Source organism: Myodes glareolus, chromosome 25 (genome assembly GCF_982192425.1).
Source record: "Myodes glareolus chromosome 25, mMyoGla1.1, whole genome shotgun sequence".
NCBI classification, from domain to species: Eukaryota; Metazoa; Chordata; class Mammalia; order Rodentia; family Cricetidae; genus Myodes; species Myodes glareolus.
The window spans coordinates 35,936,912-35,957,127 of NC_142050.1; the positions used below are offsets into that span (position 1 = coordinate 35,936,912).

General features: G+C 38.4%; 1 protein-coding gene across 4 annotated transcripts in view; it reads left to right on the top strand.

Annotated features, from left to right (window-relative positions):
- Trim24 (tripartite motif containing 24) overlaps positions 1-20,216 on the top strand; it is a 103,501-nt gene that overhangs the window by 76,238 nt on the left and 7,047 nt on the right. The window contains exons 8-16 of one of the 4 annotated variants that reach the window (XM_085683967.2): positions 4,551-4,668; positions 6,214-6,482; positions 9,243-9,416; positions 11,926-12,099; positions 13,530-13,665; positions 16,288-16,360; positions 17,688-17,856; positions 18,589-18,917; positions 19,572-19,704. In XM_085683967.2, coding sequence (XP_085540093.1) covers positions 4,551-4,668; positions 6,214-6,482; positions 9,243-9,416; positions 11,926-12,099; positions 13,530-13,665; positions 16,288-16,360; positions 17,688-17,856; positions 18,589-18,917; positions 19,572-19,704 — 1,575 coding nt within the window. The remainder of the gene's footprint in view (positions 1-4,550; positions 4,669-6,213; positions 6,483-9,242; positions 9,417-11,925; positions 12,100-13,529; positions 13,666-16,287; positions 16,361-17,687; positions 17,857-18,588; positions 18,918-19,571; positions 19,705-20,216) is intronic. The other 3 variants (XM_085683968.2, XM_085683969.2, XM_085683970.2) reach the window with 3 other exon arrangements.

A 20,216-nucleotide genomic window follows, 5' to 3' on the forward strand; every position in this document is an offset into this window, starting at 1 on the left:
TCTAGTTCTGACCCTACACCAGCTCCCTACTCTTACCTGCAGTACCCAGAGCATGGTGCTCTTCTGATGCTTCACTGAGATCCGTCTCTCCCCTGAGGCACATCCGTTTATCTTTCTGTCCACCTCCACTCCACCAAAACCCAAACTTTTTGCATTAAAAAAATTTTATTCCTTATTATGATGAATAATTAGCTAGATTTTTCATTGTACATACACTTGAATTTGAAGCACGTTTAGTAAAATCTCAGAAAAATTGGGGTTCAATCTGAAGATCCGAAAAGCAAAACAACAAGCCATTGGCTCTTACCTCAACTTCAGTCCGAAATGATGATCCTGCCTCCAGGAATCTCAGAGTAAGACTGTGTTTGAGAGCTGTTTCTTCCCATTTTATAATCCTCTCTAGGGATGGAATTAAAATCATGCATCACAGTTGTAAGGAGAGGGCTGCTTGTTTGTCCCAGCTGCCCAGATAGCTTATACCCAAAATAACCACACAGAAACTGTATTAATAAAAACAGTGCTTGGCCATTAGCTCTAACTTTTTATTGGCTAACTCTTGCATATTAGTTTAACCCATCTCCATTAATCTGTATACCGCCATGTGGCAGTGACTTACTGGAAATTCTAACCAGCGTCCATCTCAGGCAGAGGATCCATGGCTTCTCTGACTCAGCTTTCTTCCTCCCAGCATTCAGTTCTGTCTTCTCCGCCTACCTAAGTTCTGCTGTATCAGGCCCAAAGCAGTTTCTTTATTCATTAACCAATGAAAGCAACACATGAACAAAAGAATCTCCTATACCACATCACTATGATTAAAGCCATGCACCACCTGGTTTCTATGGCATACTAGAGTGGCTACTGGGATTAAAGGTGTGTTTCCATTACCTGGTCTGTAAGACTGACTAGTGGGGCTGTTTTACTTTCAGATCTTCAGGCAAGCTTTATTTATTAAAATACAATTGAAATGCCACTACATAAATTCATTCTAAGTTCTTGTAGGTCTGAAGAGATGAACAGGTAGATAGACTTATTGAACCTTTAGTTATTCTTTGTACTATCTAGACCTTACAGCTCTTAATATTGATTATCTTAAGTACATCAGGAGTTTTGTCAAGTGTAACAGCTCACGGTTTAGAGAGATAATAAAGCAGGTAAAAATCCTAAGTATTTAACACATGACAAGGAGCCAAGTTTGACTATATCTGATATTACTCTTAGAACTTTCTGTTACCTGTTCAGCAAATGTTTAAATAGGTACTTGATTTCTGAAGTATAAATAAAGCTCAATATTAAATAGCTGGCCATCTCGCCAGCTCCAGTGCGCATATTCATATTTGTTTTTCTCACAAGAAACTCCTTAAATGACCACCTTTGATACTAAAATTACTAGGTTTGTATAGTTTGTCTCTAGGAGAAAAAATACAGTTTTAAAAAATGAAAATTCCTGTGTCTTCCTGACATGGAGGAATCAGTCTTATCCCTACTACATCCATAGGGATGTAGTAGGACTAGGACTGGGGATCACCCAGAAGCATGGCCCAATAGTTAGAGCTGTGACAAGGTATCCAGAAGGTTGGACATTCTGATTTTATTTTGGTTCACAGTTCCATCAAGATTTTAACCACATTGGCAGCAACCAAGAAGCAAAGTACGTACTGAGTTTTCTGTATATGTTTAGTTACAGATAGGTATGTTTGTGTGCTCTCCATACCTTAGCCTGCTATCCTGGTTTCAAAGTGCTTAGGAAGAAGAAGGTAGTGCAGAGTGTACAGAGTATCATGCTGTACCAGAAACTAGACAGTACTCAGAATGGAAGGAACATGTCAGAGGAACCTGGCCAAGTGTTTGGATTGATGGTAGCCTAAATCAGGTGCTTTCTTAGTTTAGAATTTACTGATTATATTAAATCTTTGCTTTACTTTAGGTCACACTGGAGTGCGTCTAGAACCTTGTGTCTGCATCATGCTTTCAGAAAAGATCAATAATAATGTATTTAGGGGAGGTTGAGTGGGTGCTCGAGCAAATAATTATTAAAAGTTGAAGATTCTGGGTGAAGGAAATGAAGGGATTATTTTTAGCAGACTTTTAACAGTTTTAAAATTATATAAATATAAGTTATTAAGTGACTTTGCAGAGTTGAACATATTGGAACCCTTCTATACTGTAAATTAGTATAACTGTGATTAAAAACAGTGAATGTGTTCCTCAAACAAAGGTAAAAGTAGAACTATTAATACAAGCTAGTAATCTGAGTTTTGGGTATAGATCCAAAGCAGATAAAGTTAATACATTGTATGTTACCTGCAATGTTACTGCTTACAACCAGTACTGTTCATTATAAAGAGCAAAAGCTTATTCAACCCATGGTTCTGGGGACTGGAATGTGGTATGTATATTGAAATGTGGTGTTCAGGGGCCTGCATATGATGAAGGCCTTCATGTTGGTGGAGAGACTGTAATGTTCCAAGATAGGAAAAGGCATCATTTAACAAGGACATACATGTGTCATCTAAACTGGCTTTCTTCCCAGTTCTCCTATCAAGTCCTACGTTCAAGGGGATTGATTCCATTAATCCCTACCTACAGTACTTGTTGACTTACAGTAGGAATTTAAATTTCAACATATTTTGGTGATAGTTTTCATATGAACCATAGCAGACTGTCAGTTGTATAGGATGAACCTGGAGAGCATTTTCTATGTGATATGAGAGGTAAAGAACACCTCCTACACTACCTCACTTGTATATAGACCATGACTGCAGAGATGTTTAAAGAATGAGTAAATTAGGTAGCTGATGAATTTAGATCCTGTCTTTCTAAGAAAATAATTAAAGTGAAAAAAATTTGTAAGGTTAACCTCGTTTATTTCATAAAAATACATGTTGAAAAAAATACATGATACTTTTTTCAGTGGTTGTGCTTGTTTGTGGTCCAGGTTGGCCTTAGATTTACTATGTAGTCTGAATCTCTGCTCTTCCTGCCTCCAGCTCTTAAATGCAGGGATTAGATATGTACCACAACACCCAATTTATATAGTACTGGGAAACGAGCCCACAACGTCTCCTGCATGCTAGGCAAGCGCTCTACTGCTAGAACTACAACCTTAGCCCCCATTTTTACTCTTAAATATTTACTGCATTTAAGAAAATAAGAACATTGGGCAGTACAAGTTGGTTTAACATTTCATGAGTATGATTTATAGTCAGAATTGTTAAAGAGTAAGAAAAAGTAAGAAAAGGAGAACATGGTACATGTTGTGTTATCTGCTGTTAGCACAGCGCAGTTTCCAAAGTGCACTCATACATGATAGTCAAAATTTATTATAATTATTTGAAATTTTGCAGTCATGTGGAGAAAATTTACTTATTTAACAGCTACTTATTCAATATTTCCATCTGCCAGACAACATCTGAGTTTTGAGGGACTGTAGTAAAAAACAAATTCTGCCCTTAAAGAGCTCCATTTAAATGGTGTGGAGAGGAAGTAGTAAAACTTACAGTGTTGAGGATGGTCCCGAGAACACAAGGAATCTGGAGTAGAGAAAAGCTGCAGCAAGCTGGATGGTGAAGAGAATGCTTGGAGAAAATTGAGTGCTGCACAAAAACAGAAGAGGCCAGAGGCTGAGCATCAGAACCCTGCAGACAAGAGCTGACTACAGCATGCATGATGATGAGGTGACAGGGCAGAGAGTGAGCAAACTAGGAAAGTACCAAAAGGCTTATTACGACAGTTAGCACAGAAATATATGTGCAACATATAAACAGCCTGGATTTAGGTAAAAGCAAGGAAAGTGAGTTGATGTTTTTTGTGACGTGTCCTTAATTCTAAAACTTAGATTTTGGTTAGCACTCCAGTTGGTGCCATGAACCTGGGAGAGTGGGGCATAAATATAAGGCAGACTAAAGTCTCATGCAATAGCCAACGTTATTCAGAGCATCAGACAATTTTTACTGTAAGGGTTAAGAAGCGTTGCACGAGTAAGGTGTTTAGTTTCAAGAACAAATCACACTTGGCAAAAACACATTCTTCCATAGAGGCACGTGAATAACAAGTTAAGTAAGCTCATTCCTATCTGCTATACCTGGGAGGAGAACAGAAAACATTTCAAGAACAGTTCTGTATTTTGAAAAAACTGAGGTCACAAGACTCATTTGTCTGTTTTCTCACAAGCTTTCAGAATTCTCACATGACTACATTCTTGGGCTGTGCTCTGACAGTTTTAACTTGCTACTAAGATACTTTTTAGCTCAATAAGCAATCCAGCTGAGTCATATCACAGAATAGTAACATTTGAACAGAAAATTTTCTGTGATCCTCTTTAGAGACAAGGTCTCTGTGTGTTCTGGAATTACATAGACCAGGCTACCCTCAGCTCAAAAGATCCTCCTGCCTCTGCCTCAGGAGTGCTGGGATTAAAAGCATGCACCACCATGACCATTTTTGTAATCCACATATGATTACTTGCACATGTAACAGAAACTGTTTTAGCTATTCACTGGACATTATTTACCCAAGAAACATACTAATGTTGTTTCTCTGCTTGCTTCTAGATTACATATCGGTTACGGCACCTTCTTCGTGCAAGGTGTGATGCTTCTCCTGTGACCAACAACACCATCCAGTTTCACTGTGATCCTAGTTTCTGGGCCCAAAATATTATTAACCTGGGTAGGCCATTATATGCATTTTCTCTGTTTGACTATTTTGGTGCAGAGCTCTCATTGATTTTTGACATGTTACTGAATATAACATCCCCATCCATTATCTTGCCTTACAGCCACACTTTTCCAGTATGTCATTAATATATTCATGTGGTAACACAGATGCATGAATATATACATACTTGTTTTGAGATGATATGTATGAATGTTAGCTTATAGGGTATCTAAGTTAGGAATTTAGGAGTACCTCTCCTTCCTATAGAATCCTGTTTGTGTTTTGGGTTTATTTTATTTTATTTTATTTCCCCAATCTTTTTTTTTCAAGACAGGGTTTCTCTGTCCTGGAACTAGCTCTTGTAGAGCAGGCTGGCCTCGAACTCACAGAGACCAGCCTACCTCTGCCTTTCAAGTGCTGGGATTAACCAGCCCAATCTAGTTTTTGGGTAATTTAACTTTACAAGCACAAGCTTTGTAGGTGAGAACACAGTACCCTACCCCTACCCCAACCCCAACCCTCAACCCCCAACCCCAATGCTTGTCAGAACGTTGGACAGCAGTGTAACTAAAGCCTCTAGTGGCTCAATTGTTCATCTTACTTACAGACTTTTTCTCTTCCTCCCTTGCGTTCCATTTTTGGGGTTTGTTTGGGGTTTTAGATCTTTTCTTTACATGGTCAGGTTATAAATTGTGTGAATGCAGAGACAGCGGCCAGGGGAGAGGGGTTGTAAGTAATTGATGGGGAACATACAGTCTGAAGTATTAGAGCTCAAAGAGTCAGAAAACAGCATCTTGGCAACATTAGGAAGCAAATAATCCTTGCAAACAGTGCAGTCAAAAGTTACCACTAAGCTTTCTTGTTGCTCTTTTAAATGAATGAAAATATTCTTCTTGCTCTTCAGCTTCAGCACTGCAAATGATACAAAGAAAAGCTCAAAAGTTCCTTAGACATTGTTTCTCAACAGCCAGTATTTCCTTTGGCATCTTAGGTTTCTGGATTTGTTTTAGAATTGTCAGTCATGGTTGTTCTCTCTCACACACCCCCCAAGATTAGATTATATGTGAGAAAGGAAAAAGCTGGAGGGGGGAGTCATTGCTTTCATCACGTTGTACAGTGGGCAAAGAAGAAATAGGCTCAGACGGATGTCATCCATCTGATAATGACCTCATACAGAGCAACAGAAGAATGATGCAGGCCAATCTGAGACGTGTACATAGCAGTTTGCTTATCAATATATAGCCAATATCTGGACTCAAACAACTTACTAAAAGAAACAGCTTTAGAAATAGAAAGTATGGGATAGGGAGATGTCTGATCTTGAAAATCTTACTATTTTTTTAAAGAATTAGTATTTTTTCATAAAAAATTTTATATGGTAAATTCACGTAGAATATACATAAAAAACCTCATTGGGATCCTCTATTTTTTAATAGTTTAGAGAAGTCCTGCATTCAAAATTCTTCGTCAGTTGAAGTCCAACTCAGTAACCATGTAAAATGTGGTGTTTTCAACAATTATCAAACCTTTTTATCTTGTTTCTTTCTCTTTAATTAGGTTCCTTAGTAATCGAGGATAAAGAGAGCCAGCCACAAATACCTAAGCAGAATCCTGTCGTGGAACAGAGTTCACAGCCACCAGGTGGTTTACCTTCCAACCAGTTATCCAAGTTCCCAACACAGATCAGCCTAGCTCAGTTACGACTCCAGCATATGCAGCAACAGGTAATGGCTCAGAGGCAACAGGTGCAACGGAGGCCAGCACCTGTGGGTTTACCAAACCCTAGAATGCAAGGGCCCATCCAGCAACCTTCCATCTCTCATCAGGTAAATTTGGAAGCAGGCCTGTCCTAACTTAGTTAACTGTAGTGTGATTGTGTTCAGCAGCTTACAGTTACCAACACCCCCACACATTTAGATATTAAAAATTGACTGCATTAAAGGATCCTTGATCTAACCCCTAGTTTATAGCTCAACTCTAAACTGATTTATTTGCTTGCTATTATCTATTTTCAATCCCCATGCATTGTCCTCCAGTCCTAGCAAGGGATAAATGTTTATGTTCCCAAATAACTTAGGCCTGTGAGGGATGAGAAACAACTGTGTACCTCTGATTGCTGTATGGGCACATGAATCTCTTTGGAGGTAGTATTTAGAAACCCACACTGCATTCTAGAAACTAGGGCAATGTACAGTAGAGGAAGTCAGGCAGCCTGTTAGAATCCTTCCTTTCAGCCTTTTACATTTTTCCTGAGCAAATCCATATACTATTCCAATTCTTACTAGATGTGTAATTTGTCATTTTTCAATGCTTTTCTTTTTTGGCATGTTTATGCATTGTATGATGAACAAGCATTATCTGTGCATGTCTTCATGCACACATGTATAGGTAGCCATGCACATGTCATATGTGGAGGCCTAAAGTTGACATCAGTATCTTCCTTTATTTCTATCCACTTCACTTACTGAGGCATAGTCTCTTGCTTTGCCCAGGGACCTCACTGAGTTAGCTAGTCCAGCTAGCCAGCTTGCCCTAGAGATCATCTGTCTCTACCTTCTGGGTACTGAGATTACAAGTTGTCCTTCATGCCTACTCTGCTGTTTTATATGGGTTCTGATCTGAACCACACTCAGCAAGTGCCCAATTCACTGAGTCATCTCTCCAAGCCTTCCAATCCCATTTTGATTCTGCGTACTTTTATTAAATAGTTTAGCCAATCCTGTTTAGGTTAGATATGGACATACCTAGATGAGTAAAAGCCTGGTAAGGAGTTCATCCAGCTCTTTCATAGAATTTACAACTTTTAGTTAATTTTATATTCTCCCTGTTTGGACAGGGGTTTGTAATGATTTTGGTAAATGGCACAAATGAACTGGAGTTTCATAAAAGTCAGTCTCATGGACAGAACTATGCTAAGAATTCTCATTACATTTAAGAACAAAGCTCAGCTCAGAATGTCTTGACAACAAAAACAGAAAGGAAACAGGGATAATACAGATGAATAACTGATAAAAAAAGAAATATTAGTTAATTAGGGGGAGAAGTTATTTTATTAGTTTACTAATACTAGGATATATAATGTGGTTCTTTATGGAACAATATCTAAGTGACATAGCCTTTTGAATAGCAATTTAATAAACATTAAAGTATCTTTCAAAGAGTTCTTCAACCCAATTGAGAGTTACAGACATTCATGCTTTTGTTGTTTTTTGCTTATTTGTGGTGCTGGGACCCTAACATGCTAAAACAAATGTTCTACCACTAGTTTTTAACCAGGAAAGGAGTTAATCCATCATCCTAATAAAATGCCTTTTTACTAAGAAAGCAGCTGGATGGTGGCAGCGCATGCCTTTAATCCCAGCATTCGGGAGGCAGAGGCAGGCAGATCTCTGAGTTTGAGGCCAGCCTGGTCTATAAAGGAAGTTCCCAACCAGCCAGGGCTCTGCAGAGAGACCCTGTCTCTAAACCTCCCCCTCCCCCCAGTTTTATCTGGGTTTTAATAGTCTTTTGGGCTTGTCAGAAATATTCTCCTAAATGAACCCAGCTATAGCGTGGCAGTTCAGGAAATGTGTGGACTACTCCCCTATACCTTGCTCACATGTCAGCATCTCAGTAGTAGGCAGGGTTAGCATTTAGTCCCAGTGCTCTGGCACCAAATGTCATTTTTGGTTGAATTACTATGTTGACCAGTTACTGAGAGGATGAAGCTATGGTGGCAGAAAGCTATCTCTTCTCCCTGAGAAACCATTTGGGGGTTTTTCATTAAAGTTTAGAAAATCTCCACTATAATTCCTCACTATTTTCTACTTGTTTTTTTTTTTTCATAGTATAAAACCCTCATGTCATAAACTTTCAAGGAAAATTAAAGAGTTGTTAGGGTTTCTGGCTTGTTCTCTGTGTAGTTTACCACTAATATTGTTTCTGCTCCTCCCCTGTGGAATTTCAGTTGGTCCAGAAACTCCATAAATCTGTTTTTCACGGGTTCTGTAATGTAGTCTAAACTAAGGGAGAAAGGGGGAAGGAAGCGGTTAATTTAGAGTAGGGGAGTAATTTAAAAAGTAGGAAAAACTAGCAGGGAGGGCAGAGCTGCACTTTATGCCTTCACAATGTCAGAGTTTGATGTGTTGCTCCGTGAACTTTATAGATGGTAAGGACTTGTTTCTCTGTGAATGTGGGGAGAAGTATTCCTCTCTAAGAAGTTCTGATCATATACATTTATGGTATCTTAAACAAAGAAGCAGCAATTTCTGACTGTAAACACAATTGAGTGATCGTAAATAGACTTGCATGAGCGCACGCACGGGGTTTGCTAAGACTGCTCGCAGGTTGCTTCCTTACCCCACCCCCTCTACCAGGAAAGCTCCCTTCCTTCCTCTTTGTCCTCTTTCCTTCTGCTCACCCCATCCTTCCTTCCCCAGTCACTGTTTCCCCTTCCCCTTTTAAAAATAGATTACTGCCATCCTCCCATTGCTTCTTGTGGTCTTAGTGTGGCAGAGCTGCTAGCCTTTGGGATTTTATACAGGAAAGATCTGGGCCCCTCTTTAGGAGGCCCTTGTTACTGCAGTGCTTTCATTTCTTTCTTCTAGCATCCGCCACCACGTTTAATAAACTTTCAGAATCACAGCCCTAAACCCAATGGACCAGTTCTTCCTCCTTATCCTCAACAGCTGAGATACCCACCAAACCAGAATATACCACGACAGACAATAAAACCCAACCCCTTGCAGATGGCTTTTTTGGCTCAACAGGCTATAAAACAGGTGTGTATTACTTCTCTGTGCAGTTGCTTCTGTGCTGGTGTTTCTTTGTGTTTCGGATTGTAGGAACTTACAAATGAACTATAAGAGATGAAGGTCGCTTGCTTGCCTTTTTAAATGAATAGAAATTACAGAGTGTACCAAGAAACAGATCTGTGGAGACAGAGGTACAAAAACACATCTCAGTGCTTTATAGTCAAGAAGTCCTTGCGTACTCTGTTAAATCAGGCTCTGAGTTAATATCCTCAGGTTTTAATACTATTTAAAAATTCATACCTGTTCTATTTCATCATTATAAGTAAAGGTTTAAATTGTTGCTTGGCATCAAATTCTATTTATTTTCCTAGTTTATGACCTTGCCAAGTACATTATTTTTAGATCTCACTCCAGCTTTAAAAATATGAGCACCACCAGGCGATGGTGGCGCACGCCTTTAATCCCAGCACTCATGAGGCAGAGGCAGGCGGATCTCTGTGATTCTGAGCCAGCCTGGTCTACAAGAGCTAGTTCTAGGACAGACTTCAAAGCTGCAGAGAAACCCTGTCTTGAAAACCATTACATACATACGTAATACATAGAAACCCTGTCTTGAAAAGCCATTAAATACATACTTACATACATACATACATAGATGGGTACCTTGCTGAGTTATTCTAAAGTACAAAAAATACCCGGCGCATTTCAAGCATTCAACTCCTCTTATTCCACCATTATTAGATTGTATTGGGTAAGCTATTGCCTTCTACCAGTGACCAGTACCAAGGAGCTGAGGCTGAACTCATGAGTCATAGAACCAGGGACTTCATGCTATTCAGCACAAGAGTGCTTCTGCTGTCATTCTGTGAAACTTTTATTTGAATGGTCCAGCATACAGACTACAAAGCAGGGACAGAGAAGTATACAGGGTAGGGTATTTCTCATCACTGTCATCAGCTGTGCTCATGAGACAGATGGTCTCAATGCCATTTTGGGACTATTTACTAAGCTGCATTCGTAAGGGGATAGAAAACATCTTGGCATTCCTACCAGGGGGACAAACAAAGTTCTTTGGAAGCAGAGTACACATAGCAGGATGGTATTGGGAAGGCTATTGTATTCATGCTTCAGCAGATAACTTTTTTTTCTTAAATATTTTCTGGACATAAATGAGTAAATGAACAATTAAACCAGGACAAATACTTTAAGAAATATGATTATGTATTCTTAAACTTTGTAGAATCAGGTTTACAAATGTTACGTACTTTTTTTAAAAGTTTACTTTGTGTGTGTGACTGTCAAAGATGTAGAGATAGGACAGTGCTCTTGGCACAATTGCTGTTTGAGGTCAGAAGACGTACTATAGGAGTCTGTTCTGTCCTTCCACTGTGGATTTCAGTGATCAAGTTGTAAGCCTTGGCAGTACCTTTGTGTACTGAACCACTGACTTCAGAAATTAGTTTTATGCATAAATTCACTAAATTGTAACGTGGTCATGTAATAGATACTTCGTGACTAGTAAGAAGCTAACACGTTACAGAATTTTTGTGAGATAGTATCTCATTTTTGTATATGTTCTTATCTTATACATAGGGGAAAAAAGTAGAAAGGTATCCAACAACTGTGATTCATTATTCTTTGAGGGGGAGGAAGAACAGGTGTATAGGGATGAGAAAATTGTTGAATGTATAGGTGCTGAAGATGACATTCACGCTCAATTTTATATATTTCTATATGTAGTTCTCATAGTTATGTATGTAAGATTTTTCAAAACATGTTTCAGAACATATAGTGTGATCCATATATCACTGATTATGTGTTTGGGAAGTTTTTCTGTTGAATAGCCTTGGGATAGCATTCAGTCTGCACCCACCCCCATATTTTATTCTGAAAATTTTCATGTTTTTCAAATATACCAAATATTGAGCTATAGGGAACATCTCGTTCCCCTTGGTACATACTAACTGAATGCCCTTTTAATCTAACTATCATCTGTACCTTATTTTGTGTAGGTTTTATAGCAACCAAACAGCATGATTCACATTTGTACCTTTCAGCATGTCTAGCATTATCTTTGTGTTTATCTTAACTTCTAATTTGAATGAGAAGACTTTTCCTCAGTAAGACTTAACTACCTGTTTATATGTTAAAAATAAGAAAGAGGAGTATAAAAACCTGACAGCCCTATTTGTGGATCTTTTATTTTTTTTGGCATTTCATGTAGGGGAAAAAAGAAAATATATGTTTTAATTCTCCAGCTTTACTTTGAAGGTGCTCTTTGTATGTTTATTGTTTCTTGTCCGTTTCATTTTCTGGTATATACTAAATATTCTCTGCCAGAAAAAAAGCTTACTTAACGTTTTGATCTGATTGACATGTGTGTGTGCACACACGTGTTTTTTCTCTCACTTGTTCTTTCCATTACAATAACATTTGAGCTGAAGTAATAAATAATAAATTGAGCTGAAATTTCTGTCTTCCATACCTGAGTGACTAGTTACACTAATCTTTCTTTCTTCTCTTCTTGGTACTCCAGTGGCAGATTAGCAGTGGACAAGCTCCGCCCACAACTGCCAGCAACTCCTCCTCCACTCCTTCCAGTCCCACAATCACAAGTGCAGCAGGGTACGATGGGAAAGCTTATAGTTCACCCATGATTGATCTGAGCGCACCAGTGGGAGGGACTTACAATCTTCCGTCTCTTCCAGATGTAAGTTTATGGAAAAGCTATACTAATAGCTTCCTTTGAAAACTGTCCGTGAATCTGGATGCCGTGTAAAGTGTGGGTTTATTGATTTACCAACTATTTTTGAAAGCTTACTTTTATTCTTTAGAAATCAAATATGAGTAAAATTAGAAATTATGAACACTTGGGCATACAGAAGGATGTTTTTCTGGGCTCTGACATTAAAGATGTTTGTAGATGTTGCATCATAGAATCAGGGCTGGGAAGGGAGGGAAGTAGGATCAGAGAACAGACTGGGATTTTGGTCTGTGTCTGACTGGAGTGTGGACAGTAAGCCTGGAGTGAGTTCCAGAAGTGTAAGACATAGAAGAAGCAGGCAGAGTGAGTTCCGGAAGTGTAAGATATGGAAGAGGCAGGGATTCCCTTAGCATCGGAACAGCAGACGTGTCTGCTTGAGTACATCACCACACGGTAGTGCTCGGTCCTTGCATGTTTAAATTAAGAAATGGGTCAATCCATAGGGTCTTTAACTTTGACAAGTGACTTTTTAAGAAGCATAAGATTAAGATAATAAATAAGATTTTTAAGAATCTAAAGGCAGAAAATGTAGTGTTCTGTTGCCGGTTCTCCACATCTTCGTCATTTGTTTTCTATTTTATTTTTTTAAATTTTATTTGTTTATGTGTACAGGTATTTTTCCTGCATGTATATCTGTGCACAGGAGTGCTTGATGTCTTTGGAGGCCAGAGATGGAATCAGATCCCGAGACTGAAGTTAAAGATGGTTGTGAGCTACCATGTGGGTGCTGGCATTAGAACCCCAGTCCTCTGGAAAAGCAGCCAATGCATTTTTTGTTTTCCCCTGCAAGGTTAGGTAATCTCAATGTCATGGTGTATCCACAACCAAACTTGAAACATTAACATTTTTGAAGTATTTTACACTTCAGAAGGAATTATCTGTAATATTACAAACGAACTTTTCAAATTTCTTTGATTTTTTTTTTTTAAATCCAAGTTGGTCAATTATTATTTTTTAGTAATTGAGAGTCATTTCAGTTTTTACAATGCATATATTCTAAATGGGGTGAATATACTTTTTTCATCATACTTTTATACATCAGACAGGCAAACTTAGTCTAAATTTTATATTTTATCTTAGTTTTTGGATTATTCCACACTATAAGTTGTTTTCGTTACATTAAGAAACCCAATCCTTTATGCACCATCTGGAAATTAGTAACTAAAGTAGTGCCTAAGAATATTAAATACAAAGGAGCTTGTCTGCGTTCTATCCCCCACCTCCCACCACCATAGAAGAGAGAGTCCACAGAAAATGAAAATATTCTTCCATATTATTTCATTATGCACATTATACCTTGGAAGTTTTCTTATAAATTGAAAGTAGTTTTGGTTTGCAAAGTTAATTTGTATTGAAATAATTTATTCTCTTGGAAGATTGATTGTTCAAGTACTATCATGTTGGACAATATTGCAAGGAAAGATACAAGTGTAGATCATGGCCAGCCAAGACCTCCGTCAAACAGAACGGTGCAGTCCCCAAATTCATCAGTGCCATCTCCAGGCCTTGCAGGTAAAACCACCTTTTGGATTTGTAAATGTTTTAATTATTAATAATAATTTTTAATTATTAAAAATAATGTTTTAATTATTAAAAATAATGTTTTAATTATTAATAATTAAAAGTTTCTCTCTGCCCCATTTTTTAAAATATCATTCTAAAAATGATAATGGCAACTATATCTTGAGGTTTCCTTTCTATATATGTTTATTTTATGTGTGTGTATATTTCCACCTATATGCCATAGTACATATATGTAAGTCAGAGGACAAAGTGGCGTTTTTCTCCTTCCACCAAGTGGGCTTTCAGACTCACGTGGTCAGGCCTGGTGACAAGTGCTTTGACCCGCTGAGCCCATCTCACCAGCCTGAGCTTTTATGCCATGTCAAACTAGTGTTCACGGAGAAGGAAACAAAGATTAAACTTTTATACTTTTTCGTTTCAGCAAAATTTATTGACATAGCAACCAATGAGCAAATTTTTTTATCACACTCTCATTTGTCTATGAAGTAGTCTTTTCTAGATTATAATTTGTCTATAGTCAAATTTTATTAAAATACACAGGAGAGCAGTCTTTGGTTTATTTGTTCACTGTTGTTTAGTTGTGTTTAATAATGGCTTAATACAAGGAGATTGAGAGATAGCTCAGTGGTTAAGAGCACTTCTCGCTCCTGCAGCAGATCAGGATTCCCAGCATCCACGTGGTAGCTTACAACTGCCTTATACTGTAACTTCAGTGCTGGCTCCCCAAGCATTGCACACATGTAGTATACTTATGTACATGCAGGGAGAGCACTCAGTTCACATAAAGCTAAATGTTTTAAACAATATTATTTCATAAACCAGGTGGTAGTGGTGCACACCTTTAATCCTAGCTCTTGGGAGGCAGAGGCAGGCAGATGTCTCTGAGTTTGAGGCCAGCCTTTTCTACAGAGCAAGTTCCAGGGCAGTCAAGACTACACAAAGAAACTCTATATCTAAAAAACCAAGTAATAATAAAAATATTTTATATGCCTACTGTTTCCTACAAGAAACACTCTACATATTATTCCTGGGAGACTTGACATAGCAGGTTTCTGTTGTGTGACTTTCTGAGGAGACATTAACAGATACATCCAGATAATGTACTGGTGACAAGCCAAAGAAAGAATTGCATGCAAGTCTAGCCCGGTGAACCAGTGAGCTCCCCGTACCCTGCCCAGCAAAGCCAGGTCCCAGTTTGCAAGCCCCTCACCAAATTGTCTCTTCTGACCCAGCACTTGCGTACATAATAAATAACTTTATGTATCTTAACTTCTTGAGCTTCCTGATTTTTAGTAGCTTCATTAGCCTCATATTTTTTTTCCTCATCTTCCTGAATATTAGGAAGTTCCTTTTTCCCTGGAGGAGAGACTGTTTCAGGTCTGAGGAAGTTAGCCATACAACAGCATCTATATACAGGGAATATTGAAAAGGAGTGAACTTAATTGTTTCTGCAATGTTATCAAAAAATAAGGTGTTTACAAAATTTAAGTGGAGATTTTTATTTTAAACATGAATATACAATAGAATAAAGGACAAGTGCATATGAATAAATTAGAAAGATGTTCTTGGTGTTGCTGAAAGACACATTATTAAGTAATCCCTACACGGTAAAGACAGCAAACAAAACAGACTAAACAGAAGTGTTTCCTCTCTCCAGTCATCATAAGAAGAATCTAAACAGAATTTGGTTTCTTACTACTGAATTAGCCAAAATTTGAGTAGTGGTGATACCATTGATGAAAAAGTCGTCAGGTGTTTTCATGTGTACTGATAGTAGTGTAACTTGTCAAAACATTTCTGAATAATTCTGGCAATAATCTTAAGACTAACATTTGTCTACTATAGACTGTGCCAGATTACCACGTAACCTATACTGCCTCCAGAGTATAGATTTTACTTAATATTATTATACTTAGCTATTTGTGTGTGTACACATGTATGTAAGTACCACAGCATGCACATGGAGGTCAGACAGCTTATGGCAATCTATTCTCTCGTTCTACCATGTGTGAGTCCTGGGGAATCTAGCTTAGGTCATCAGGCTTGGCAGCAAGTAGATTTACCTCCTGAGCATAGATTCTGTTTTTATGACAGCAGTTCAGAACCTCCTCTTTTCCTTTTTCTTTTTTTAGCTGCTTCATGTCTGAATCTAACTTTCACTTCTTGTTCTAACTTTTACTTGTCCTCATCTGGTTCCAGAGATTGAGCTCGGTTGTCAGGGTTGCTAACAAGTACCCTAAACCTCTTCGCCATCTGCTTTCCCCTTGACCACCTTATATATCCACCCCTTTCTCTTATGTCGTTCTCACTGGCACTGGAATCCTCTAGCTACTCTACTGCAGAAAGGACTTAGTACTTCAGACTGGGAGTAGGTAGATAGCCAGTGCTGCATAGACCTTCTCACTGCTCAAGAGTCAGTAGTACCACGACGATAAACTTTTAGTGTAAGAAAATATTAAAGATAGGCTTATTGTTTCATAGAATTGGTGTTCCTGGTTTTGGTATAATTTAAGTGAATTATAATTATAATTTATATTATAACATAACTATAATTCAACCTGAATGCATAATTGTTAATTCACCTATGTATGTCTATTTCTTTCTCCTCAGGACCTGTTACTATGACAAGCGTCCATCCCCCAATACGTTCACCTAGTGCCTCCAGCGTTGGGAGCAGAGGAAGGTAAATAGATTTAACCGTATATACTGATATAGTTTTTCCTCAGTATCCACGAGAATTGGTTCCAGGACCCATCTGAATATACCAAAACCTTTTATATAAGGCAGTACAGTATTTGAATGTAACCTGCATATACTTTTGTGTATGCTTTAAATCATCTCCAGGTTATTGATTGTGCCTAATTCAATGGGACTGTTTTGTAAAACTTGTTTTATTGTATTGTCTAGAGAATAATGACACCACCCCCCTCCAAATAGTCTGCACATTCCCTCCCACAAGATATTTTTCATCCATACATGTGAGTGAAGGATATGGACATGAAGAGCCAACTGTGCATAAATTTCTTGCAGTTGTTAGTTTTGATACTTGGTGCATCTTTTTCACTGTTAATTTTTAATATTTTAATACAATAGAGTGATTAAACTTGTACAACTTTTAGGAAGTATTTGTCTCAGTGCTAAAAAATAGGAGAATTTGACATAATGTTACCAAGGACAAAAATAGTTATAGTACTATGTAGGTAGACTTAGAGAAGCAATGCTTTCCTTATGGGGTTTGTTGTTGTTACTGATGATGATGTTTTGTTTGTTTTAAGACAGACTCTCACATGGTCAGGAACTCACTTAATGTAGATGGAACTGGCCTCTTAACTTGTGATGCTCCTGCCTCTGTCTCTGAGTGAAGAAGCAATCTTTCTTTCAGTGTTCTATGACTGTTAAAATGATCAAACATTGGTTCTACTTTAAAGGAAATTCTATACAATTAAGCTTCTTCTTTAAGTTGTTATTTAGATCTGCCTTCATTGTGTTTGAAAGTTATTGCTTGTGGTAAAGCCCATTTCTAGCTAACATTTGAAAGCAGCATTCTCCAGGAGGAAGTTTGCCCATAAGAACAGAGTGACTAATGGCGCAAGGTTTCTGTCCAACTACTGCCTTTAAGGAGCAACCACCAGCAAATGATATTCTAGTGTCTTAACACAAACTGTGCATGAAAACCTAGAGTTCTTGTTGTCCCTACAGTGCTTGTGACCAGACAGGAAACTGGGAAAGACTGAAAAGATGTTTGACCTCAGATCTAGTTGAGCAGTCAGTTCCAGAGCCTTAGAATACTCAAGTTGGTCTTATCTTTTCATATACATGGTGAATCAGTTTGAAAGGTTAGTCTGTAGGGCCTGTCATCAAGGAAATTTTTGTTGATTCCACAATCATATTTTAACATCATTCACTGCTGATACAAAATAGGGTTGTTATTGTGTAGTTACATTATTCCAGAATGTTCTTCAGCTTTCTATTTTTTAAATTGTCTAATTTTGTCCCTTTCTCCCTCACAGCTCTGGCTCTTCCAGCAAACCAACAGGAGCTGATTCCACACACAAAGTCCCAGTAGTCATGTTGGAACCAATCCGAATAAAACAAGAAAACAGCGGACCACCTGAAAATTATGATTTTCCTGTTGTTATAGTAAAACAAGAATCAGATGAAGAATCTAGAACTCAAAATGTAATTATATCAGTGCTTTTAGTAATGTTGCCATTTAAGAGGCAAGAAAAGGGTAGTCCTGATACAACACCCACAAAGTAGACTGTAATATGCGAACAGAAGCTCCACGGAATTTAGATTCATCTTAGCGAAATAATATTTGTGTCTGTCTTAGTTAAGGTTTCTCTTGCTGTGATGAAACACCATGATCGAAAGCAACTGGGGGGGTGGGATTTATTTAGTTTTCTCTTCCACTTCATCAAAGATGTCGGGACAGGAACTCAAAGCGGATCAGAATCTGGAGGAAGGAGCTGATGCAGAGGCCATGGGGGGATACTACTTACTGGCTTGTTGAGCCTGCTTTCTAATAGAGCCCAGGACCAGGAGCCCAGGGATGGCATTGCTCATAGTGGACCCTCCCCCATTAATCTCTCATTAGGATAATGAGCTTTACCCACAGCTGGAGCTTGTTTGCTTAACTGGGCTTTCCTCCTCTCAGATGACTCCAGCTCATGTCAAGTTGACATAAAACTAGCCAGCACAGTGTCTGAAGTTAATTTGAATTAGTAGCTACAGTAAACCATCTTTACAATTCATGTGATTGACTTCCACACTGCCCACTTAGTCTTTAATTATCATAGACATTGGGAGATTAAAAGGTTACTTTCAAAGTATGCATGCATGCATGCATGCATGCATGCATACATACATACATACATACATACATACATAATGTTCTCTCTTTTGTTGCAGACTAACTATCCAAGAAGCATACTTACTTCCCTCCTCTTAAACAATAATCAGAGCTCTGCTTCTGAGGAAGCTGTGTTAAGATCTGATGCTCCTGATAGCACAGGAGATCAACCCGGACTTAGTCAGGAAAGTTCCTCAAATGGAAAGCCTGAGTGGCTGGATGCCTCCCAGAAGTCCCCTGTGCATGTCGGAGAGACAAGGAAGGAAGATGACCCCAATGAAGACTGGTGTGCAGTTTGTCAAAATGGAGGGGAACTCCTTTGCTGTGAAAAGTGTCCTAAAGTATTCCATCTTACTTGTCACGTGCCCACATTGACAAATTTCCCAAGGTAAATCAGTACTTCTCTAAAGTATAAAGCATGGGGTTAGGAGTGTGGCATAGTGCCGGAGCTTCTTGACTAGAGCACATGGCTCAGGGTGTTGTCCCCCACTGCTGCAAGGAAATATAAAGAGTAATAGCGTTTTAGAGGAAAGTGGATGCAGCTAGAAACAATGACATAAAAATGGAAGGGGGAGAAGAGGGTAAGATGGAAGGAAGAGTTTTTTTTTTAAGTGTAACAATTATAACAAATTTTTGACAATTGTTAGTAACACAAAACTTTTATAAAGATTAAATTTCATTTGGCACAAATTCATACTTCAAAGTCCTTAACACTGATCTACAGTTTCCTCTTCCCTGGTTTCTAGTCTCAGAAAGCTCATCTGCTGTGAGAAACAATAATAGGTCCTAGCTTGCCTTGGTGGCACACACTTGTAACCAACCAGGTATAGAGGAGAGAAGAGGAAGGATCAGAAGTGTGATGTTTAGTCAGACCTTTGCATCAAATTTGTGCTACTTATACTCCATACTGCTTTGTACCTAATAGTAAGTGATAATAGGTAGAGAATAAAACCATGCCAAAGAAACATGTCATAGACAGCCTGCACGTGGTGGGAAGGGTGGTGGAGAGCAGTCTGACAGACTCAGAACTTTATCCCAACAGTGGAGAGTGGATTTGTACTTTCTGCCGAGATTTATCTAAGCCAGAAGTTGAATATGATTGTGATGCTCCCAGTCACAACTCAGATAAAAGGAAAACTGAAGGCCTTACTAAATTAACGCCAATAGATAAAAGGGTAAGTTTTTGAGCATTTCCACATTAGACTATTAGGATGGTTTTTGTTACATGTGTTGATTTTTATACTGAGTTCTTTGTCCTTTAAGTCTCTTTCTCACTTTCCCCTCTTTTACACACAGAATAGAAAGTTTACATAATAAATATCATGTGTGTGTGTGTGACATCCACATGTAGAGGCATGGGTTAAAAATCCACACGAGTGAGTGCTAGAGATTGACCTAACATATCTTCCTTTTTTGCTTTTTGAGACAAGGCCTGTCACTGAACCTGAAGCTCACGGAGCTAGACTGACTAGCCAGCAAGCACCTGAGAGTCACTTGTTCGCCTCCTCCCTCACACGAGAGTTACAGCTGGATGTCACCATGCCTGGCTCTTTTACTTGGGTGCTGCTGATCCAAATCCAGGCCCTTGTGCTTGCATAGGAAAGCACTTGACCCACTGAACCATAACTTCTTAATTAAACAAAAGAAAACTCTATTAGGTAGAAGTTTAAAATACTCTACTTGTTAG